Raw genomic sequence first — 19,682 nt, 5'->3', positions numbered from 1 at the left:
CCAAGATGACCTCCGCTTGGACCATTATGCAGCTCGCTGAGCACGTCAGGAATCCTCTTTCTGGGAACAACTATCAGTTTCTTCTTGCATTTACCATCCTCACTCTCCCATACTCGATGAAGGCAACCGGATATCAATTCTAAACTGTTCCACTGTTCCCAATATGACTTCGCAATGGGACTCTCTGTTTGGTCTTTCGTTTCGTTCGAGCCCCTGCATAACACGTGACAGATCTGTATCTTCTAGCTGACACTTTCTTAGCTGTTCCTTGTCCCATTCATCTGTACATGTTATAGTCATTAGCCGGACATCTATAATGTCTTCTTTAGCCTCGGCTTTTGAACAGTGCTTGCATTCCAAACTACATGGTCTTCGTGACATTGCATCGGCATTTCCATGGGTACTACCTTTTCGATGCTCAATGGAAAAGTCATAACTTTGTAGTCGCTCGATCCACTGTGCCAATTGTCCTTCTTGTCCTCTGGAATTTATTCAACAATTCCTCTTCTGACACCAATTGTAACGAATTTACTTGCAATTCCCCTTATTTGCAATTTTCTCCCAACGTTCGTATCGCTAAAATAACTCCAACATTGAATAATGGAAAAATGGCCTTTATTAAAGTACTTCACAATAACACTTATACTTTGCAACTAGCTTCCTTAACAACCAAACTGATTGATAGCTCAATTGAAGCTGTACTATTGCCCGACAGATTGCGTGCTTAATCAATAACTGCTTGATAGCTCAACTCAAACTGAATTCCAGCGCCTCTACATTTGCTGCCTTATACTCTCTGATTTCCACGTTCGCATCTTCTAGGCGCTTCCAGAATCTACTAGTTGCCATCAGCTCTCAAACTTCTCAGCTGTAACTACAATTGCACGATTTTATAGCTTTTCTCATTGCATACTTTCAGGATTATCTCAGATATATGCATGTTAGGGCGGGTCGATTTAAAAATCGCTCATTGCTCTGTGAAAATCGTATTCTAGGGATCAAAATAAGAAACTTTGCCGAAGGAACCATACCTCTAAAACGAAAATTGGGGGGGACATCAGAATTCGTTTTAGAGGTATGGTTCCTTCGGCAAAGTTTCTTATTTTGATCCCTAGAATATGATTTTCACAGAGCAATGGGCGATTTTTTTGCCTCCCCACAAATCTACCCGCCCTAACGCATGTGTGTGTGCATTGACTCTCCGCTGCTCGTATACGTACATGGTACATATGTGTAGACGCAATTATTGTTTCGTTCATGTAGATACATAATGATTGAACTATGGATGTGCATGATATCACTGTTTAGCATCGGCTTAGAGATCGCAGCACCCCTTAGTTTTGCTAATATTCGTAACAGTATTCATGTAGTCAACCATCTCCGCTATCTTTCTGGTTAACCCTTTACGATTTAATTGCAGTGCAATGGGGGGGAGGTTGTCACATTGGAGGTTGGAGATGGGTGGACACGCCTTGAAGAGTTTAGGCTTTGTGGTGTGTGCTATCCGACTACTGCTGGAGTACCTGGTGTTGAGGGGCGGGTACTTGTGTTTTGGCAGAACGATGAAACGAATGCGCCGGTTGGATGGTTGCTTTTGCTAAGCCCAGAACATCTATAAACCTAATAGCGGCCAAAGCATGCACTGCATTGGAATGATCTCTCAATCATAAATATTCTTAGTTGGTATACGGAGCACTTGGTGTGAGGGACTAGGAGTCCTATCATAAGGAGCTGCTGCAAGGATGAGCATTTTTTGAACATAACGGAGCAAATGAAATGGGTTTACATTAAATTAATAATGATGCCACAAAGGGTACTGGAGTGCAACTCTAATGGAACTAACCACTCTTACAGTAACCTCTCCCAGGTCCAACCAATCATACTGACTATGCCAGTTTCTTAGAGCTCGTGTTATAGGGTTATTGATGGTAGTGCACATAAGGTAGTGCGAGTTGCTGCTACAACAAACTGCAATTCGATGGCAGATCTACGTATATGAAACCTTTCACATCTCATAATCCAGCTATTTCTCCAAACAATTCTTTGGAGTTAAACTAGGTGAGATGACCTGCAGGTTAAGGGGATTCAAGGGGTTGTGTAGCGCAATATATAGCTTCTCCAAACCCAATTGTCAACCTCACCCTTGAGCGGCGAATACCGTTTCACTAACAGGCGAGGGGAGGGAGGTATGGGTTGAAGGCTTAATGTGGTCATACAAATCGTTCCCGACATGGTTGGGCCAGCACCTTAATGTTGCTGTGTTAACGGAGCGTACCGGATTTGTATCCGACAAAGAACCATCACATTGATAACACTCCCCAAAGCCTTCGGGGAGTAACCTTATCGCTACAACAACAACAACCTGAAGGTTACATTACCGGATTCCTATCCGGAGAGACTATCCACATTTGAGTACCCACTTCTTGTTATAACTACAACTTTAGCAACCTACCCGCGGTAGGTATGCCTGTCGTAAGAGGCGACTAAAATACCAGATTCAAGGGGTTGTGTAGCGCAACCTTTTGAGGTTGGCAGCGCAATATACATATAGCTTCTCCAAACCCAATTGTCAACCTCACCTTCGAGCGGCGAATTCCGTTTCACTAACAGACGAGGCGCTGGCGACCCCAAGCTCCTCTCCCAGGTCCAACCAATCATACTGACTATGCCAGTTTCTTAGAGCTCGTGTTATAGGATTATTGATGGTAGTGCACATAAGGTAGTGCGAGTTGCTGCTACAACAAACTGCAATTCGATGGCAGATCTACGTATATGAAACCTTTCACATCTCATAATCCAGCTATTTCTCCAAACAATTCTTTGGAGTTAAACTAGGTGAGATGACCTGCAGGTTAAGGGGATTCAAGGGGTTGTGTAGCGCAATATATAGCTTCTCCAACCCTATTGTCAACCTCACCTTTGAGCGGCGAATACCGTTTCACTAACAGGCGAGGGGCGGGAGGTATGGGTTGAAGGCTTAATGTGGTCATACAAATCGTTCCCGACATGGTTGGGCCAGCACCTTAATGTTGCTGTGTTAACGGAGCGTACCGGATTTGTATCCGACAAAGAACCATCACATTGATAACACTCCCCAAAGCCTTCGGGGAGTAACCTTATCGCTACAACAACAACAACCTGAAGGTTACATTACCGGATTCCTATCCGGAGAGACTATCCACATTTGAGTACCCACTTCTTGTTATAACTACAACTTCAGCAACCTACCCGCGGTAGGTATGCCTGTCGTAAGAGGCGACTAAAATACCAGATTCAAGGGGTTGTGTAGCGCAACCTTTTGAGGTTGGCAGCGCAATATACATATAGCTTCTCCAAACCCAATTGTCAACCTCACTTTCGAGCGGCGAATTCCGTTTCACTAACAGACGAGGCTCTGGCGACCCCAAGCTCCTCTCCCAGGTCCAACCAATCATACTGACTATGCCAGTTTCTTAGAGCTCGTGTTATAGGATTATTGATGGTAGTGCACATAAGGTAGTGCGAGTTGCTGCTACAACAAACTGCAATTCGATGGCAGATCTACGTATATGAAACCTTTCACATCTCATAATCCAGCTATTTCTCCAAACAATTCTTTGGAGTTAAACTAGGTGAGATGACCTGCAGGTTAAGGGGATTCAAGGGGTTGTGTAGCGCAATATATAGCTTCTCCAACCCAATTGTCAACCTCACCTTTGAGCGGCGAATACCGTTTCACTAACAGGCGAGGGGAGGGAGGTATGGGTTGAAGGCTTAATGTGGTCATACAAATCGTTCCCGACATGGTTGGGCCAGCACCTTAATGTTGCTGTGTTACCGGAGCGTACCGGATTTGTATCCGACAAAGAACCATCACATTGATAACACTCCCCAAAGCCTTCGGGGAGTAACCTTATCGCACCAACAACAACAACCTGAAGGTTACATTACCGGATTCCTATCCGGAGAGACTATCCACATTTGAGTACCCACTTCTTGTTATAACTACAACTTTAGCAACCTACCCGTGGTAGGTATGCCTGTCGTAAGAGGCGACTAAAATACCAGATTCAAGGGGTTGTGTAGCGCAACCTTTTGAGGTTGGCAGCGCAATATACATATAGCTTCTCCAAACCCAATTGTCAACCTCACCTTCGAGCGGCGAATTCCGTTTCACTAACAGACGAGGCTCTGGCGACCCCAAGCTCCTCATGGAACTTGGGGTGGGGAGGGAGGAATGGCCTGAAGGTTTAATGTGGCCATATAAATCGTTCCCGATATGGTCGGGCTAGCACCCTAATTGAGCTGTGTTAACGGAGCGTATCGGATCTGGCAAAGGATCATCGCATCGATAACACTCCCCAAAACCTTCAGGGAGTAACCTTATCGCTACAGCAACAGCAACAACAGTGAGATATGAAAGTCATCATATGCATGGCTAGCCATAGTGTTGCACTTCACTACCCCTTGCCACATGCCTTTACTATTTCGAAGACTAGTTAACACCGTGGTGTGATGGTAGCGTGCTCCGCCTACCACACCGTATGCCCTGGGTTCACACCCCGGGCAAAGCAACATCAAAATTTTAGAAATAAGGTTTTTCAATTAGAAGACAATTTTTCTAAGCGGGGTCGCCCCTCGGCAGTGTTTGGCAAGCGCTCCGGGTGTATTTCTGCCATGAAAAGCTGTCAGTGAAAACTCATCTGCCTTGCAGATGCCGTTCGGAGTCGGCATAAAACATGTAGGTCCCGTCCGACCAATTTGTATGGAAAAGCAAGAGGAGCACGACGCAAATTGGAAGAGAAGCTCGGCCTTAGATCTCTTCGGAGGTTATCGCGCCTTACATTTATTTATTTTATTTTTTAGTTAACAACGTTGATATTAATATTATTTCGATGTCTTTTCTTTCTCTTTGTAGACATTGCGCGCACTAACTCTCTTCACCGCGGTATGTTTGCTGCAATCACCAGGACTTTATGCACTACCTCATGCACAGCAATTTCCCTCTGAGAATAAGCCAGTGGCGTTGCCACAGGAGCCATTGCCAGATGTGATGCCAATATTACATCAGCCACCAGTACCACAACCACAACCAACACCAGTGCAATCTGTATTGCCAATCAATGCAGCTCCTCTAGCCACGACAACTACGCCGGCACCAATTGAACCAGAGATACCAGAATATCGACGGCAATGTTTTTATGCTGATGAAGAGCTATGTGACAAGCCATTGCCCGCGTGGAGTCAATTAAATAGCGACCTTCACGGCCATTTAGGTATTTGCCATTGTCGAGCACATCCCAGTGTGGCTACGTCATGGTATTGCTGCAATGTTACACACATGTCAATGATATTATCGTGCAGCAACACTACAAATTGGACCAATTTACATATCCGAAATGTAACTCTACATGAATTGGATTTATCACATTCTCTCTATCAAACATTACAATCGCTTGCCATCACCGACGGCAACATAACAAAATTAGTGGGTGGATTTTCACGTTTCTCTGCCATTAAGTGCCTTAATGTTTCCAATAATAATTTATCGGAAATTACACAGCGTGGCTTAATTCCACCAAATTTGAAAGTATTAGATATATCGCAGAATAATTTAACGGGGATACCAAATTTTAATCAAAATCAGAATATAACAGTGGATGTGAGGTATGTATCTGTGTATGTCCTACATATAATGAGGAATCGAAAATAGTCGTGTTATAAACCTGATCTCATTACGAATACCTGATAGACTGGGTCTTGTGTCCATTTGAGCTCAAAAGTCATTTTCAAAAGGTTTTGTCTGCTAAAACAAAATTTGAAACAAATTTTGAAACGACCGCAGAGCTTAAAAGTACATTAGAAATAATTATAAAGTTTGCCCAGTCCAAAATAACAGCATATCACATATAATTAAAAAAAAAAAAACGAATATCAAATAACCAAGCTACGAATAACAAGCAAGGAAAGCTAAGTTCGGGTGTAACCGAACATTAAATACTCAGCTGAGAGCTTTGGAGACAAAATAAGGTAAAATCACCATGTAGGAAAATGAACCTAGGGTAACCCTGGAATGTGTTTGTATGGCATGGGTATCAAATGAAAGGTGTTAATCATGAACCAATAAACAGATCCCGCATTAAAAACCGAGAGAGCAAAAAATCATAGTTAGCCGTGAAATAAATTTTCTCGGCGTGACGTCACGACTGACAGTGTTCAGACTTTACTCCAATCGGAGTATTTTGCTTCGCTCTTACCTCCCACTACATTTTTCTATCTCAAAGGTTTATTTGAGTCTAGTTGAAAACTAAATAGTATTACTACCTAATATCTTTTGGTTGAAGTTTTTATTGTATACGTATGAAAAGCTGATAGTTTACAAGTGACGATTGGATGAAATGACATGAATTCTATGTTTGTGTCTTCAGACATGTTTGTTCACATTTTACTCACAGTTTTTATACTTTTTTCGTACGGAATGAGAAAATAAGAAGTAAAATGTAAGCCAAAAATGTGTTCGGGTGTGATCTGTAAATCCTGGCAAAATTTAACATACAGCATTTCTTGAAGTACGTTGAGTCAGTGAGTGCGATAACAGTCGCCAATTGGGGGACCAACCGAGGTAAAATCTTCCTCCAACTGTCTCTCCCAACTCAGTGCAGGTTTTCTCTTTCCTCTGTTTACAAGCTGCCGGAGCGTATTCGTTCATCCTCATAACATGCCTTAGCTAGCGAAGCCTTTGGATTTTCAATCGCTGCACTATCGTCATGTCTGCGTAAAGCTCATATAAGTCATCTTTATACCTCCTTCGACACTCGCCGTCGACTTCACGGATAGAACTATAAACCTTCCGGAGAACTTTTCTCTCGAATACTCCAAGAGCCATTTCATCTTCTCTCGACACCTTCCATGATTCCGAGCCATACATAAGAACAGGTATTTTGAGTGACTTATAGAGCGAGAATTTTGTTCGTCGAGAGAGGACTTTTCAATTTCCTAAAGAAACACTAGTTGGCAAGTTATTCTCCGTTTGATTTCTAGGCCAACATTGTTTTTGCTTTTAATGCTGCTTTCCAAATAAACGAAATCCTTCACAGTCTCGAATTTATATCCGTCAACAGTGACGTAGCTACAAAGGCCACAATGACAGCAAGTACTTCGTCTTGTCCAAATTTACTGCAAGACCCACTTTTTTGCTTCACTTTTTTTGAACAGCCCGGCGGGTATCCCGTCATTACTTGGCACCTTGTGATTTTTTAGCCGTGATATTGGATGCCGGGGAGTGTTTTTCATCATCGACGATCGGGGTATCGGGTTCGTCTTCCCACACACTCTGTACGTCAGTTAACAGGTCGCCATTATCGTTCCTACAGGAATCTGCCCCGGCCTTGAAACCTTATGTCATTAAAAGAGCATGAAATATGTATGGTAACCGAAAATAATAATAATTTTTCGCGATAAATATCCGGGGATATAGAATGTGGTGTGTTAATGGGAGCATTCATTGGTCATCCTACACGTTTTAGGCCGACTCCATGTGCACCTGATAAGGCAGATAACTTTTTTTGCTAAGAAACATTGTATGGCAAAAACACAATCCAAAGGTTTGCCAAGCCAACAAATCAATTTGATGTTAGTTGTTCGCCCGCTTTCAAAAAGGAAGAAAAAATATACTCCGAAAATTTAATTTTTACTCCGGCGTAGTCTTTGGTTAAGGTAACAGTTTTAAATACTCCGAACACTGGTAGCGAAATATGAGAGAAATGTAATAAATCGAAAAACTTCAAAAGCTCAACTTTTTTTTTTCAAATTCGATTACAAATACAACAATTCCGGAATGCGGGATCTTTGCTCATTCGATTATGGGTGTTAATGACTCTTTTAAAAGGGAGTGACCTTAGTTCTATAGGTGTACGCCTTTTCGAGATAACGCCATAAAGGTGGACCAGGGGTGACTCTAGATTGTGTTTGTACAATATGGGTATCAAATTAAAGGTATTAATGAGGGTCTTAAAAGGGAGTGGCCCTTAGTTGTATATGTGAAGGCGTTTTTGAGATATCGACCAAAATGTGGACCAGGGTGAGCCAGAACATCATCTGTCGGGTACTGCTAATTTATTTATATATGTTCGTGGTAACAGTATTCCTGCCAAGATTCCAAGGGCTTTTGATTTCGCCCTGCAGAACTTTTTCTACTTAATATGGTCGGTGTCACACCCATTTTACAAAGTTTTTTCTAAAGTTATATTTTGCTCAAAAAACCAATCCAACCACCATTTTTCAACCATTGTTTCGTATTTGGTATAGAATTATGGCATTTTTTAATTTTTCGAAATTTTCGATATCAAAAAAGGGGGCGTGGTCATTGTCGGATTTCGCCCATTTTTATTACTAAGATAAAGCGAGTTCAGATAAGTACATGAACTAAGTTTAGTAAATGATTCAGGTTCGATTCGAGCTCAAGGCCAGAACAATAATTTTTTTCTAATGATAATTATTGTTATTTTTTAATTTTTCTAAATTTGAAAAATTGTATTTTGTTTTTGGAATAGTAAGTAAAAAATTTTTCAGACAACCTGCCATAGCTGCGCAGATAGATCCATTTCGAAGGGTGCTAAGCCTTCATCATCAGTACGCTTTAGGCATGCTGCGCTAACCATTTAGCTATACAGCGGTGGTTTATTTGACTGGCAAATTTGCTACTTCTATTCCTTTTTACCAACTATATTTATTCAGTGTTGCGCCATCTGGTGCAAATCACTGATAATGCTGGATTTTTTGTTTATTGTCAATTACTTTGTTTGACATTCCCAAGTGCTCATGGTTTATTAACAATTGTTTTTGTTTTTATCGGCCTATTGATAAATGATTCAGGTTCGATTCGAGCTCAAGGCCAGAATAATAATTTTTTTCTAATGATAATTATTGTAATTTTTTAATTTTTCTAAATTTGAAAAATTGTATTTTGTTTTTGGAATAGTAAGTAGAAAATTTTTCAGACAACCTGCCATAGCTGCGCAGATAGATCCATTTCGAAGGGTGCTAAGCCTTCATCATCAGTACGCTTTAGGCATGCTGCGCTTGTAACGGTCTTTACTCACTTTGTTTGTTAAAACTTTGTTAATTTGTTGATTTTTGAAATATATAAAAAGAGATCAAATAGGCGTTACAAAATATGTTAATAAAAATTTGTAAAACGAAAATTATTCTACAAGATTTCTCGACTTAAGAAGTTCAGTTAAATAAAATATTTGTTAATAAAATAAAATATTTATTAAAGCAAATAATAAAATTGGTGACTATGCCAATAAATTGGTGACCCCGATAAAAAAGAACATTCCTAAGCAGTTTCAGCCAAGGAACGACCTTATTTTCTGGCAAAAAGTGCATACTTCAGCAGGATCCTAATTCAATGAATATTATCATTTATAATCCGTCCACTAGCATCAACAACTAATCGTTTTCTGCATTTACGCAAACGGATACAAATTCAAAAAACCTATTTGTACAGCAGCTAACCAGACCAATGGATAATTTTGCATACAAAAAATAGTTGCCGATTTCAAATACATACACCCCCTGCTTCACATAATCCATACGGCCTTATTGTGACGAGCATATGTTTTATGGTCAATATACATGGTAATGTACTACGCTAATTACATAACATTCTAAAGAAAGAAAGTCTGGTGATTGGACGAGCAATTCATAGCTGATCCACGATTGTGAACTCCGCATTTTCAACAAATGAATGTTTCAAGTTTTAATCAACTGCAAGTATAATAATTTATTTACATCCGCAAGTATCCTTCGTCGTGAATCCATCATCATATGTTCCTGACCTTATGTAAAATTTACAAATTGTAAGTGATTAATAGGTATATATACAATACTAGCACGACTATTTTAAGTAGAAGCTATTGGCTATTTAGAAACTATTTGTGATTGTTCTCTTTTTATTTTTTACGACTAATTTATGTCGATATTGCGAAGTCCGATTATAACTAGAAATAGGAGTTTAATTAATTTATATCAACCAGTTGTGTCTTTAGAACAAAATCAACAACCGGTCATATCTCTACAACAAAATCAACAACCGGTCATGTCTCTAGAGCAAGATCAGAATTCTTCGCTCCCTTCTCAAATTCAGCATTCAAATTCCTCAAGTTTGAAACTACCCCTTTTTTATAATAAATATCCTCACCAGTGGTTTATTTTAGCTGAGACTCAATTTCGTATTAAAAATATTACTAGCGAAATTTCCAAATATGAATATCTTATAGTATCGCTATCACAGGATATGACTGCAACGGTTTTTGATGTCATACAGGCTATTAATGATAATTGGAATAATTCGGCCTCGGCAGCATATTCTACACTGAAAGAAGCTCTCTTAGAAAGAAATTCTCTTAGTGAATCTCAACGCTTAGAGTCCCTCCTGGCAGATCTAGACATAGGTGATAGAAAACGATCGGAATTTTATCGCACACTTAAACAAACAGCGGGACAGTCAGACTCGATTTCAGACAAACTCATCATACAACTTTGGATTCGTAAATTACCAACACAAATACAAGTTTCACTTAAAACATTGCCTAATCCAGACATAAAGACATTATTAAACATGGCAGATTCAATCTATGAAATCATTCTGTCAAGTAGGCAAGGTCATGTGCAAGCAATATCTTCATCAACATCTGAGCAAAGTGACCACCTTAGTCGCTTAGAAAAAGAAATTCAAACATTAACAGATACTATACAAAAACTTAGTGTTCAGAAAAATTTTTCATTTCGTTCAAGGTCTAGGTCTCGATCTAAGTCGAAGCCAAGACAGTTATCATCATCAGGGTGTGACTTGTCTACTAGCATATGCCGACCTTACGTCCCTTCCACTGCTCGTAAGAAAATATTTAATTTAATTCATGATATTTCCCACCCTAGTATTAGATCAACTCGGAAGAAAGTCACTCGTTTATATTTTTGGCCTAAAATTAATAAAGATATAAATGAATGGTCTAAGCAATGTTTACAATGCCAAAAATGTAAAGTTGGCAGACACACGAAATCTCAGTTAGAAAAGATAGCGATACCCCCTGGTCGTTTCGAACATATACATATAGACTTGGTTGGACCTTTACCACCATCCAATGAGTACCGATACATTTTGTCAGTAATTGATCGTTTTTCAAGGTGGCCAGAAGCTTATCCTTTAAAGGACATTGAGGCTAAAACTGTTGCTCAGTGTTTGGTAAGGGAATATGTCTCTAGATTTGGTGTGCCAACTTTTATCACAACAGATCAAGGTTCTCAGTTTGAGTCCAAGTTGTTTCGCGAGCTCTGTAATTTTCTAGGTACTATAAGAACTAGGACATCACCCTACCATCCCCAAGCAAATGGGATGGTAGAGCGATTTCATAGGACTCTAAAGACTTCCATAAGATGTTCTAACGATTCTGTTAAATGAACAGAACAATTACCATTAATTTTGCTAGGTCTTAGAACCACGTTCAAAGAGGAAATTCGTGCTATTCCAGCTGAAATGCTCTATGGTGAGAATATTAAAGTTCCAGGAGCAATTTTTCCAACCAATCATGGCACCACAAATATTGATCCATTAAATTTTGTTAACAAAATTCGTGATTATTTTGAAAATATTCGTTCCGAGGAAAAAGAACCTATTAAAATTACGTCGTATGTTCCTACTGATTTGAAGTCCTGCTCACACGTTTTTATTAGAATAGACAGGACGAAGAAAGGATTGGAACCACCATATGAAGGTCCATTTCCTATGATTAGACGCTTTCGAAAAACATTCTTGGTGCGGAAAAACAATAGTAATATAAATATTTCAATCGATAGGCTAAAGCCAGCTTATATTTTTTCGGAAAACAAAAAGAAGGTGGTAGATTTCAATTTATAAAATTTTCACAATAATTTTTTTTTTTTGTTTTAGGGAGGGGGTAATGTAACGGTCTTTACTCACTTTGTTTGTTAAAACTTTGTTAATTTGTTGATTTTTGAAAAACATAAAAAGAGATCAAATAGGCGTTACAAAATATGTTAATACAAATTTGTAAAACGAAAATTATTCTACAAGATTTCTCGACTTAAGAAGTTCAGTTAAATAAAATATTTGTTAATAAAATAAAATATTTATTAAAGCAAATAATAAAATTGGTGACTATGCCAATACGCTAACCATTTAGCTATACAGCGGCGGTTTGTTTGACTGGCAAATTTGCTACTTCTATTCCTTTTTACCAACTATATTTTCTACTTACTATTCCAAAAACAAAATACAATTTTTCAAATTTAGAAAAATTAAAAAATAACAATAATTATCATTAGAAAAAAATTATTGTTCTGGCCTTGAGCTCGAATCGAACCTGAATCATTTATCAATAGGCCGATAAAAACAAAAACAATTGTTAAGTTTAGTAAAGATATATCGATTTTTGCTCAAGTTATCGTGTTAACGGCCGAGCGGAAGGACAGACGGTCGACTGTGTATAAAAACTGGGCGTGGCGTCATACCGATTTCGCGCATTTTCACAGAAAACAGTTATAGTCATAGAAGCTATGCCCTTACCAAATTTCACAAGGATAGGTAAATTTTTGTTCGACTTATGGCATTAAAAGTATTGTAGACAAATTAAATGAAAAAGGGCGGAGCCATACCCATTTTGAAATTTTCATTTATTTTTGTATTTTGTTGCACCATATCATTGCTGGATGACTTGACTTTTAAAAATTTGTTTTTTTAAAAATGGGCGCGTTCTTCATCCGATTTTGCTAATTTTTATTTAGCATATATAGTAATAGTAGTAACGTTCCTGCCAAATTTCATCATGATATCTTCAACGACTCACATTCAAAACTTTTAAATTACCTTTTAAAAGTGGGCGGTGCCACGCCCATTGTCCAAAATTTTACTAATTTTCTATTCTGCGTCATAAGGTCAACCCACCTATCAAGTTTCATCGCTTTATCCGTCTTTGCTAATGAATTATCGCATTTTTTCGATTTTTCGAAAATTTCGATACCGAAAAAGTGGGCGTGGTTATTGTCCGATATCGTTCATTTTAAATAGCGATCTGAGATGAGCGCCCAGGAACCTACATACCAAATTTCATCAAGATACCTCAAAATTTACTCAAGTTATCGTGTTAACGGACAGACGGACGGACGGACGGACGGATATGGCTAAATGAATTTCTTTTTTCGCCCAGATCATTTTGGTATATAGAAGTCTATATCTATCTCGATTAGTTTATGCCGTTACGGGGTACCGTTATGCGAACAATGTTAATATACTCTGTGAGCTCTGCTCAGCTGAGTATAAAAACGAATATCAAATAACAAGTTACGAATAAAAAAGTTATTTGGCGGTACGGACCTAAAAACATGACAACTTACGAATACCTGAATCTGTCTCGCAAAGATTGTTAACCGGGCAAATCTTGTAAACTCTAATTGAAAATCGTTTTATATGAGTTAAGCTGGGATTGCCCTTATTGCTTTAAAGGCATGTATGAAAACATTTATTTGATAATTTGGGAAAAATTTAAACAACGTGACATCAGGATAGACATGAGCATAAATAAGTTGAAAATCGTCTGTTTATACAGTTTTCATTGTTACGTGACATTTGCAAGTTTGAGCTGCCATAATAATTTTAAGGTTTGTCCTCGAAAACCTTTTGTATGTGGCCGGGGACTACAAGACCCTGCCCACTCCCAAATTAGGGACATAAATCTGCGCATCAAACAGCTTGTGGATAAACACAACAGGGCGACTTTGGCGATAAAGTGCTATTGGATGAGAAGAGCGCTTTCTGCCGGCAATACGTTATGTATTCCCCGACAAAATTGACAAATCCAGATGGCAGGCCAATACATAGACGAGCAATAAGCATAAACACAGTGCGTCTGCGATTACCATCACCGCCAAAGAGGTTGAAGAAGCCAGAACTTTCTAAACCATCTAAAGCAATAGGCACGGGCGGAATTGCCATTTCCGTGCTTAAAAACATTGGCAATGAGGAATTTAGTTACCTGGCGCTTTATCGTCGTCCCTGAAAAATGGAATATGGTGAGGGTCGTGCCCCAACTAAAGCTCATATCTATCGATATCTCCTATTGGCAGTAGAAAAGAAGAATTAAAGAAGGTTCAGGGTGGTGCCCTATTCACACTTTTATTTTATTCTGTATGCTGTAAATTTAACAACTATCTGCTCGTCTTTCCAGTTTGTTGGCGTTGTGCAACTTTTCACTATCACCGACCAAATCCTAGGGGAAATTATTCAAGACGTGGACGCGGCAAATATCGATAGTATATTGGCCATCTGGCGGCCGCCGTGGTGTGATGGTAGCAACATTAAAAAAATTTTAGAAATAAGGTTTTTCAATTAGAAGAAAATTTTTCTAAGCGGGGTCGCCCCTCGGCAGTGTTTGGCAAGCGCTCCGAGTGTATTTCTGCCATGAAAAGCTCTCAGTGAAAATTCATCTGCCTTGCAGATGCCGTTCGGAGTCGGCATAAAACATGTAGGTCCCTTCCGGCCAATTTGTAGGGAAAATCAAGAGGAGCACGACGCAAGTTGGAAGAGAAGCTCGGCCTTAGATCTCTTCGGAGGTTATCGCGCCTTACATTTTTATTTTTTATTTTATATTGGCCATCTATATGGATGGTATTACGCTACCGACTGTACAGCACACAAAAAATATTGGGTGTGACGTTCGGTGATGACATGCATTTGGGCGAACATGTATGTAGCTGCAGTTGTGCCTAAGCTTCAGAGTCGTAACAAAATCTTCACGTTGCTCGTTGACGGTACATAGGTACCCATAAAGTAATTGGCCAGCCGCTTGTGTGCTACGCGTCTCCGATATAGGCCTGTGATGATAAAGGAGGGAAATGAAATGCTGAACAAACAGTTTCTGTTAAATATTTAGAAATCTGGGAATCCTAACAGAAATCTGACTGAAACGTCTTCGCCTCCCAGCGGCATAAGGATTCATCCAAAGCCCTCCGGCGCATAATACCTCATAATTTGAGCCTGAGTCGAATACCCGAAGCTAACAGTGGAAGAAAAATGGCTCCACAGGGAGACGCGCTTCACTCTGGGACAATTCGATCTGGATACTATGATATGTTATGCTCTAACTTATCCAGAATGATAACACACTATTCTGCCGTTCATAGCGAACCGCCTGGTCCATGAGGACCTCATGTAGACTGATTGAGTCCATAGTGATACCAGGAGTTTGTTAAACGACCAAACTAAAAATCTCTATCAAAAATCAGGACCCATGTTATAATATAACTCCGTACTCTTTGAAAATACTAAAGGCTTTCTAGGACCTATGTTACTTGCTGCTTCTAGATCTGATAGCCGCATCACTCCTAATACCTGGAGTCTTAGCCTGGCAAGCGAAGGGCACGAGCACTAAACGTGCTCGCACGTTTCCCCTCCAACCTGCACTTCTTACATCTGCTATCTATGACAAAGCCTAATTTGAAGGCATGTGACGCCAGAAGGCAGTGTCCAGTCAGAATGCCCCTCATGAGTTTACAGCCCTCTCTCTTTAATTATAGAAGTAACTATGTTAGTCTAAGGTTGTAAAATCTACACATGATACTCGACACTTTGCAGCTCCGAGTTTGGGTGCACGCCTTTCCCGCTTGGTTGATCATGTGCACTTCTTCCTTTCTCTTAATTTCGCCTAATCTAATTGGGATGTCTACGGAGCAAACCTTTTTAGCTAGTTCATCCGCTTTTGCATTCCCATCTCTTCCTATATGCACTGGGAGCCAGTATTGCTGCGAGAAACCCTCGGTTCTGCAACCGGTACGAGGAGGAAGAAGCGTCGAATGGCAGAATGAAGAGGGTACGTTCGGCGGAAGGCGACAAGCCTGCTTCCAAGAGGCAGAAAGGACCCAGTCCTAGAGCCACGAGGCAGGGCAGTCGCATAGACAAAACAAGTAGGCCCAAAGCTGTAAGACAGATGGGCTCCAATAGCGAGGTAGCAACTACCTCGAAAGCTGCGAGTCAGAGGGAAGTTCCAATTACGGAAGTAGGAGATAAGCCAAAGGGAGATAACGCTAAGACTCCGGCTTTCTCGGAGGCGCTAAAGGGAGTTAACGCTAAGACTCCGGCGTTCTCGGAGGTTCCAAAGGGAGATAACACTAAGACTCCTGCTTTTCCCGAGAATATGAGTGATGTGGCAAAGCAGTCACTGACTGTGGCGCTGGTTGATCGTAGCAGTCCTTTCGGACAAATGACTACTGAAAGGTGGAGATCTGTCAAAAGGGAGCTTATTAGATTAATGCTTAAGATGATGCGGGAACAACCAAGTAAGCCCCTTCCAACCTTTGATTCGGGGGGATGGTATAATGGTGTGAAGATGATAGCGTGCGACAACATCGCGAGCTTGCGGTGGCTGGAGGAAGTGGTTCCAAACCTCCAAAGGCAAGGTACGAACGCGCGGTTTGAGGTGGTGGATAAAGCGCAAATCCCCACGGTATCAAAAGTTAAGGTATGGATACCATGCGTGATGAAGTCGGAGGATACACTGCGACTTCTGCAGAATCAGAATCCTAACATACCGACACAGGATTGGAAGGTACTTACTGTATCTCGGCCTACCGAGGATGGTCAATTCTACATCTTCCAAATAAACAAGCAGGCGGAGGATATTTTGTACACGTATCTTGGCAAAATGTCCTTTGGCACTGGCAAAATTTACATGCGACTCTGGAAAAGAAGTCCCGAGGATAAAAACCCTAACACGCTAGAGGTGGGCGAAGTCGAAAAGGACCTCAAAAGCCTAAGGGAAAAAAGACAGGCGGAGGTCCCGACGTCACCACGAACACTAGAAGAGGACCAACCGCTAAATGGTGCTGTGACTCGCACAGAAGAACACCCGGCACAACAGTCACGAGAGGCTGAAGGGGGCCTCGAATACTCTAAACTAAAAGGGCTAGGGGAGGACGACGACGTCAAGGCGAAGGTGCTGGAGGGGGACAAACAGCCCAATGGTGCTGCGAGTCCTACAGATAAACCTCCAACACAGTAAAGTGGCGTCGAGTGAACTCCTCCTAACCCTTGAGGAGGGTTCGTGTAGCTTTTCTACCAAAGGCGGGGAAGATCGGTCACGTGCATCCCAAAGGCTATATACCCATTAGCTTAACATCATTTCTGCTCAAAACCTTTGAGAGACTGATAGATGTGTACATAAAGTCCAACGTGGATGAAAAGCTGCTCTCCACAACACAGCATGCGTACACCAAAGGCAAGTCGGTAGACACCGCATTGCATAGGGTGGTAATAAGCATAGAGAAATCCCTGTAATATAAGGAGTATACTCTAGGAGTCTTCTTGGACATTGCCGGGGCTTTCAATAATGTTGCAAAATGGGCGATTATGGATGGTCTTAATTACATTAAAGTACACCCTGCCTTAATCAGATGGATCGGCTGCATGTTAAATTGCAGAAAGATTACATCACAATGGGGAATGTACGAGGCCACGAAATCAGTGGACAGGGGCACGCCGCAGGGAGGGGTGCTATCACCTCTGCTGTGGACGCTGGTCATCAACCAACTGCTCAGGCAATTCGATGAGGAACCCGTAAAACTTACGGCTTACGCAGATGACGTTGCAATTGTCATAAGTCGAAAGTGCCTTCCAACGATTAGTTCTTTGATGGATCGGGCGCTTCGGGATATTCATACCTGGGCATCTAATGTCGGGTTGAAAGTCAATGCGGAGAAGACGGATATGGTCTTGTTTACAAAGAGGTACAAGGTCCCAAATTGAACCAGGCCTAAGTTAGGAGGGGTGACTTTACAGGAGAAACCTTGCACAAAATATCTATCATCCTAGACAGTAAGCTGTCATGGAAGCTCAACGTGGAGGAGAGGATCAAGAAGGCCTCTCTATGCATGTAAAATAATGCTGGGGTGTGCGTGGGGTATATCGCCCTCTCTTTCTCATTGGGTTTTTACAGCGATTTTAAGCCCTATTCTATACTATGGAGTTCTTGTTTGGTGGAAAGCCACACAAAAAACAACATACTTCAAAAAATTAGAGGGGGTATGCAGACTATCGATGCTTAGCATTATGGGAGCCCTGAAAACAACCCCGACGGCTGCACTGTATGCCATTCTGCACATCCCACCTGTAGACCTGGTAGCAAAGAACAAAGCGTTAACGACCGCAACCAGGCTCGATGCTTTGGGGCAGCTGGAGCGCCGAGCATATGGCCATAGTAGTATAACGTCATCAATCGTACAGGACGAACAGACTACATGATTCCCTATCTGCGCTTCGAGGGAGATCTTAAGGCCACAATAGAGGTGGACGGTTGGGGCAAGGGTGCGCAAATGGCGGACGAGGCGATACACGTGTACACCGATGGTTCCAAAGTAGTGGAAGGAGTAGGGTCTGCGGTATACTGCGCTGATCCGGAATTAAACAGATCCTACAGGCTGCCGGATTACTGTAGCGTTTTCCAAGCGGAAATATTAGCCGTAACCAAAGCAGTAGAAACCCTGGAAGAGAATAGTTTAAGCTGCAACCGTGTTAACTTTTATATTGACAGTCAAGCAGCAATTAAGGCAGTAATCTCGCATTGCACAGCATCTAAATGCGTGTTAGAGTGTAAGCAGTCTCTGAAGAGAATCGCGACAGGGATAAGCATACATCTATATTGGGTCCCAGGGCATATGGGAATAGACGGGAATGAAAAAGCGGACGAACTAGCTAAAAAGGGCGCATCCCTTGAAGCTTGCTCCGTAGACGTCCCAATTAGATTGGGCGAGATTAAGCGAAGGCGAGAGGTGCACATGATCGACCAAGCCGGAAAGGCGTGCGTTCAAGCGCGGGGCTGTAAAGTGTCGAAGATTATGTGTAGGTCTTACAACCTTAGACTAACACAGTTGCTTCTATCATTAAAAAGAGAGGAATGTAGACTCATGACAGGTATTCTGACTGGACACTGCCTTCTGGCGTCACATGCCTTTAAATTAGGCTTGGTCAGTGATAGCAGATGTAGGAAGTGCGGGTTGGAGGAGGAAACGATCGAGCACGTTCTGTGCTCGTGCCCTGCACTTGCCAGGCTAAGACACCAGCTATTAGAAGTGATACAGCTGCCAGATCTAGAAGCGGCAAGTGGCTTAAGTCCTCGGAAGCTTCTAGTATTTGCCAAGAGGACGGAGTTATTTTATAACATAGGTCCTGGTTTTTGAAAGGGTTTTTCAGTTTGGTCTTTAAAACAAACTTCTGGTAACACTACGGACTCAATCAGTCTATGTGAGGTCCTCATGGACCGGCCAGTTCAACCTACCTACCTTGGATCCACGGATTACTGTAGCGTTGATCAGTGCACTTCTCCCTTTCTCTTAATTTCGCCTAATCTAATTGGGATGTCTACGGAGCAAACCTTTTTAGCTAGTTCATCCGCTTTTCCATTCCCATCTCTTCCTATATGCACTGGGACCCAGTATAGATGTATGCTTCTCCTTGTTCCGATTCTTTCTAGCGATTTATTACACTCTAACACACTTTTAGATGCTGTGCTAAGGGAGATTATTGCCTTAATTGCTGCTTGGTTGTCAATATAAAAGTTGACGCGGCTGCAAATTAAGCTGTTTTCTTCCGTTGTTTCTACTCTTTGGTTACGAGTACTACTTGAAAAACGCTA

The 19,682-nt window shown here is 41.2% G+C and overlaps 1 protein-coding gene across 13 annotated transcripts in view; it reads left to right on the top strand.

The window, feature by feature from the left end:
* The window catches only part of hfw (leucine-rich repeat domain-containing protein hfw), a 127,165-nt gene that overhangs the window by 65,328 nt on the left and 42,155 nt on the right, over positions 1 to 19,682 (top strand). For all 13 annotated transcript variants that reach the window (XM_067784415.1, XM_067784416.1, XM_067784418.1 and 10 more), the window contains one exon: positions 4,898 to 5,646. In XM_067784415.1, coding sequence (XP_067640516.1) covers positions 4,898 to 5,646 — 749 coding nt within the window. The remainder of the gene's footprint in view (positions 1 to 4,897; positions 5,647 to 19,682) is intronic.

Source organism: Eurosta solidaginis, chromosome 4 (genome assembly GCF_040869045.1).
Source record: "Eurosta solidaginis isolate ZX-2024a chromosome 4, ASM4086904v1, whole genome shotgun sequence".
Lineage (NCBI taxonomy): Eukaryota > Metazoa > Arthropoda > Insecta > Diptera > Tephritidae > Eurosta > Eurosta solidaginis.
Note: the sequence above shows the minus strand (reverse complement) of the source record. Positions and strands in the feature narration are given on the sequence as shown.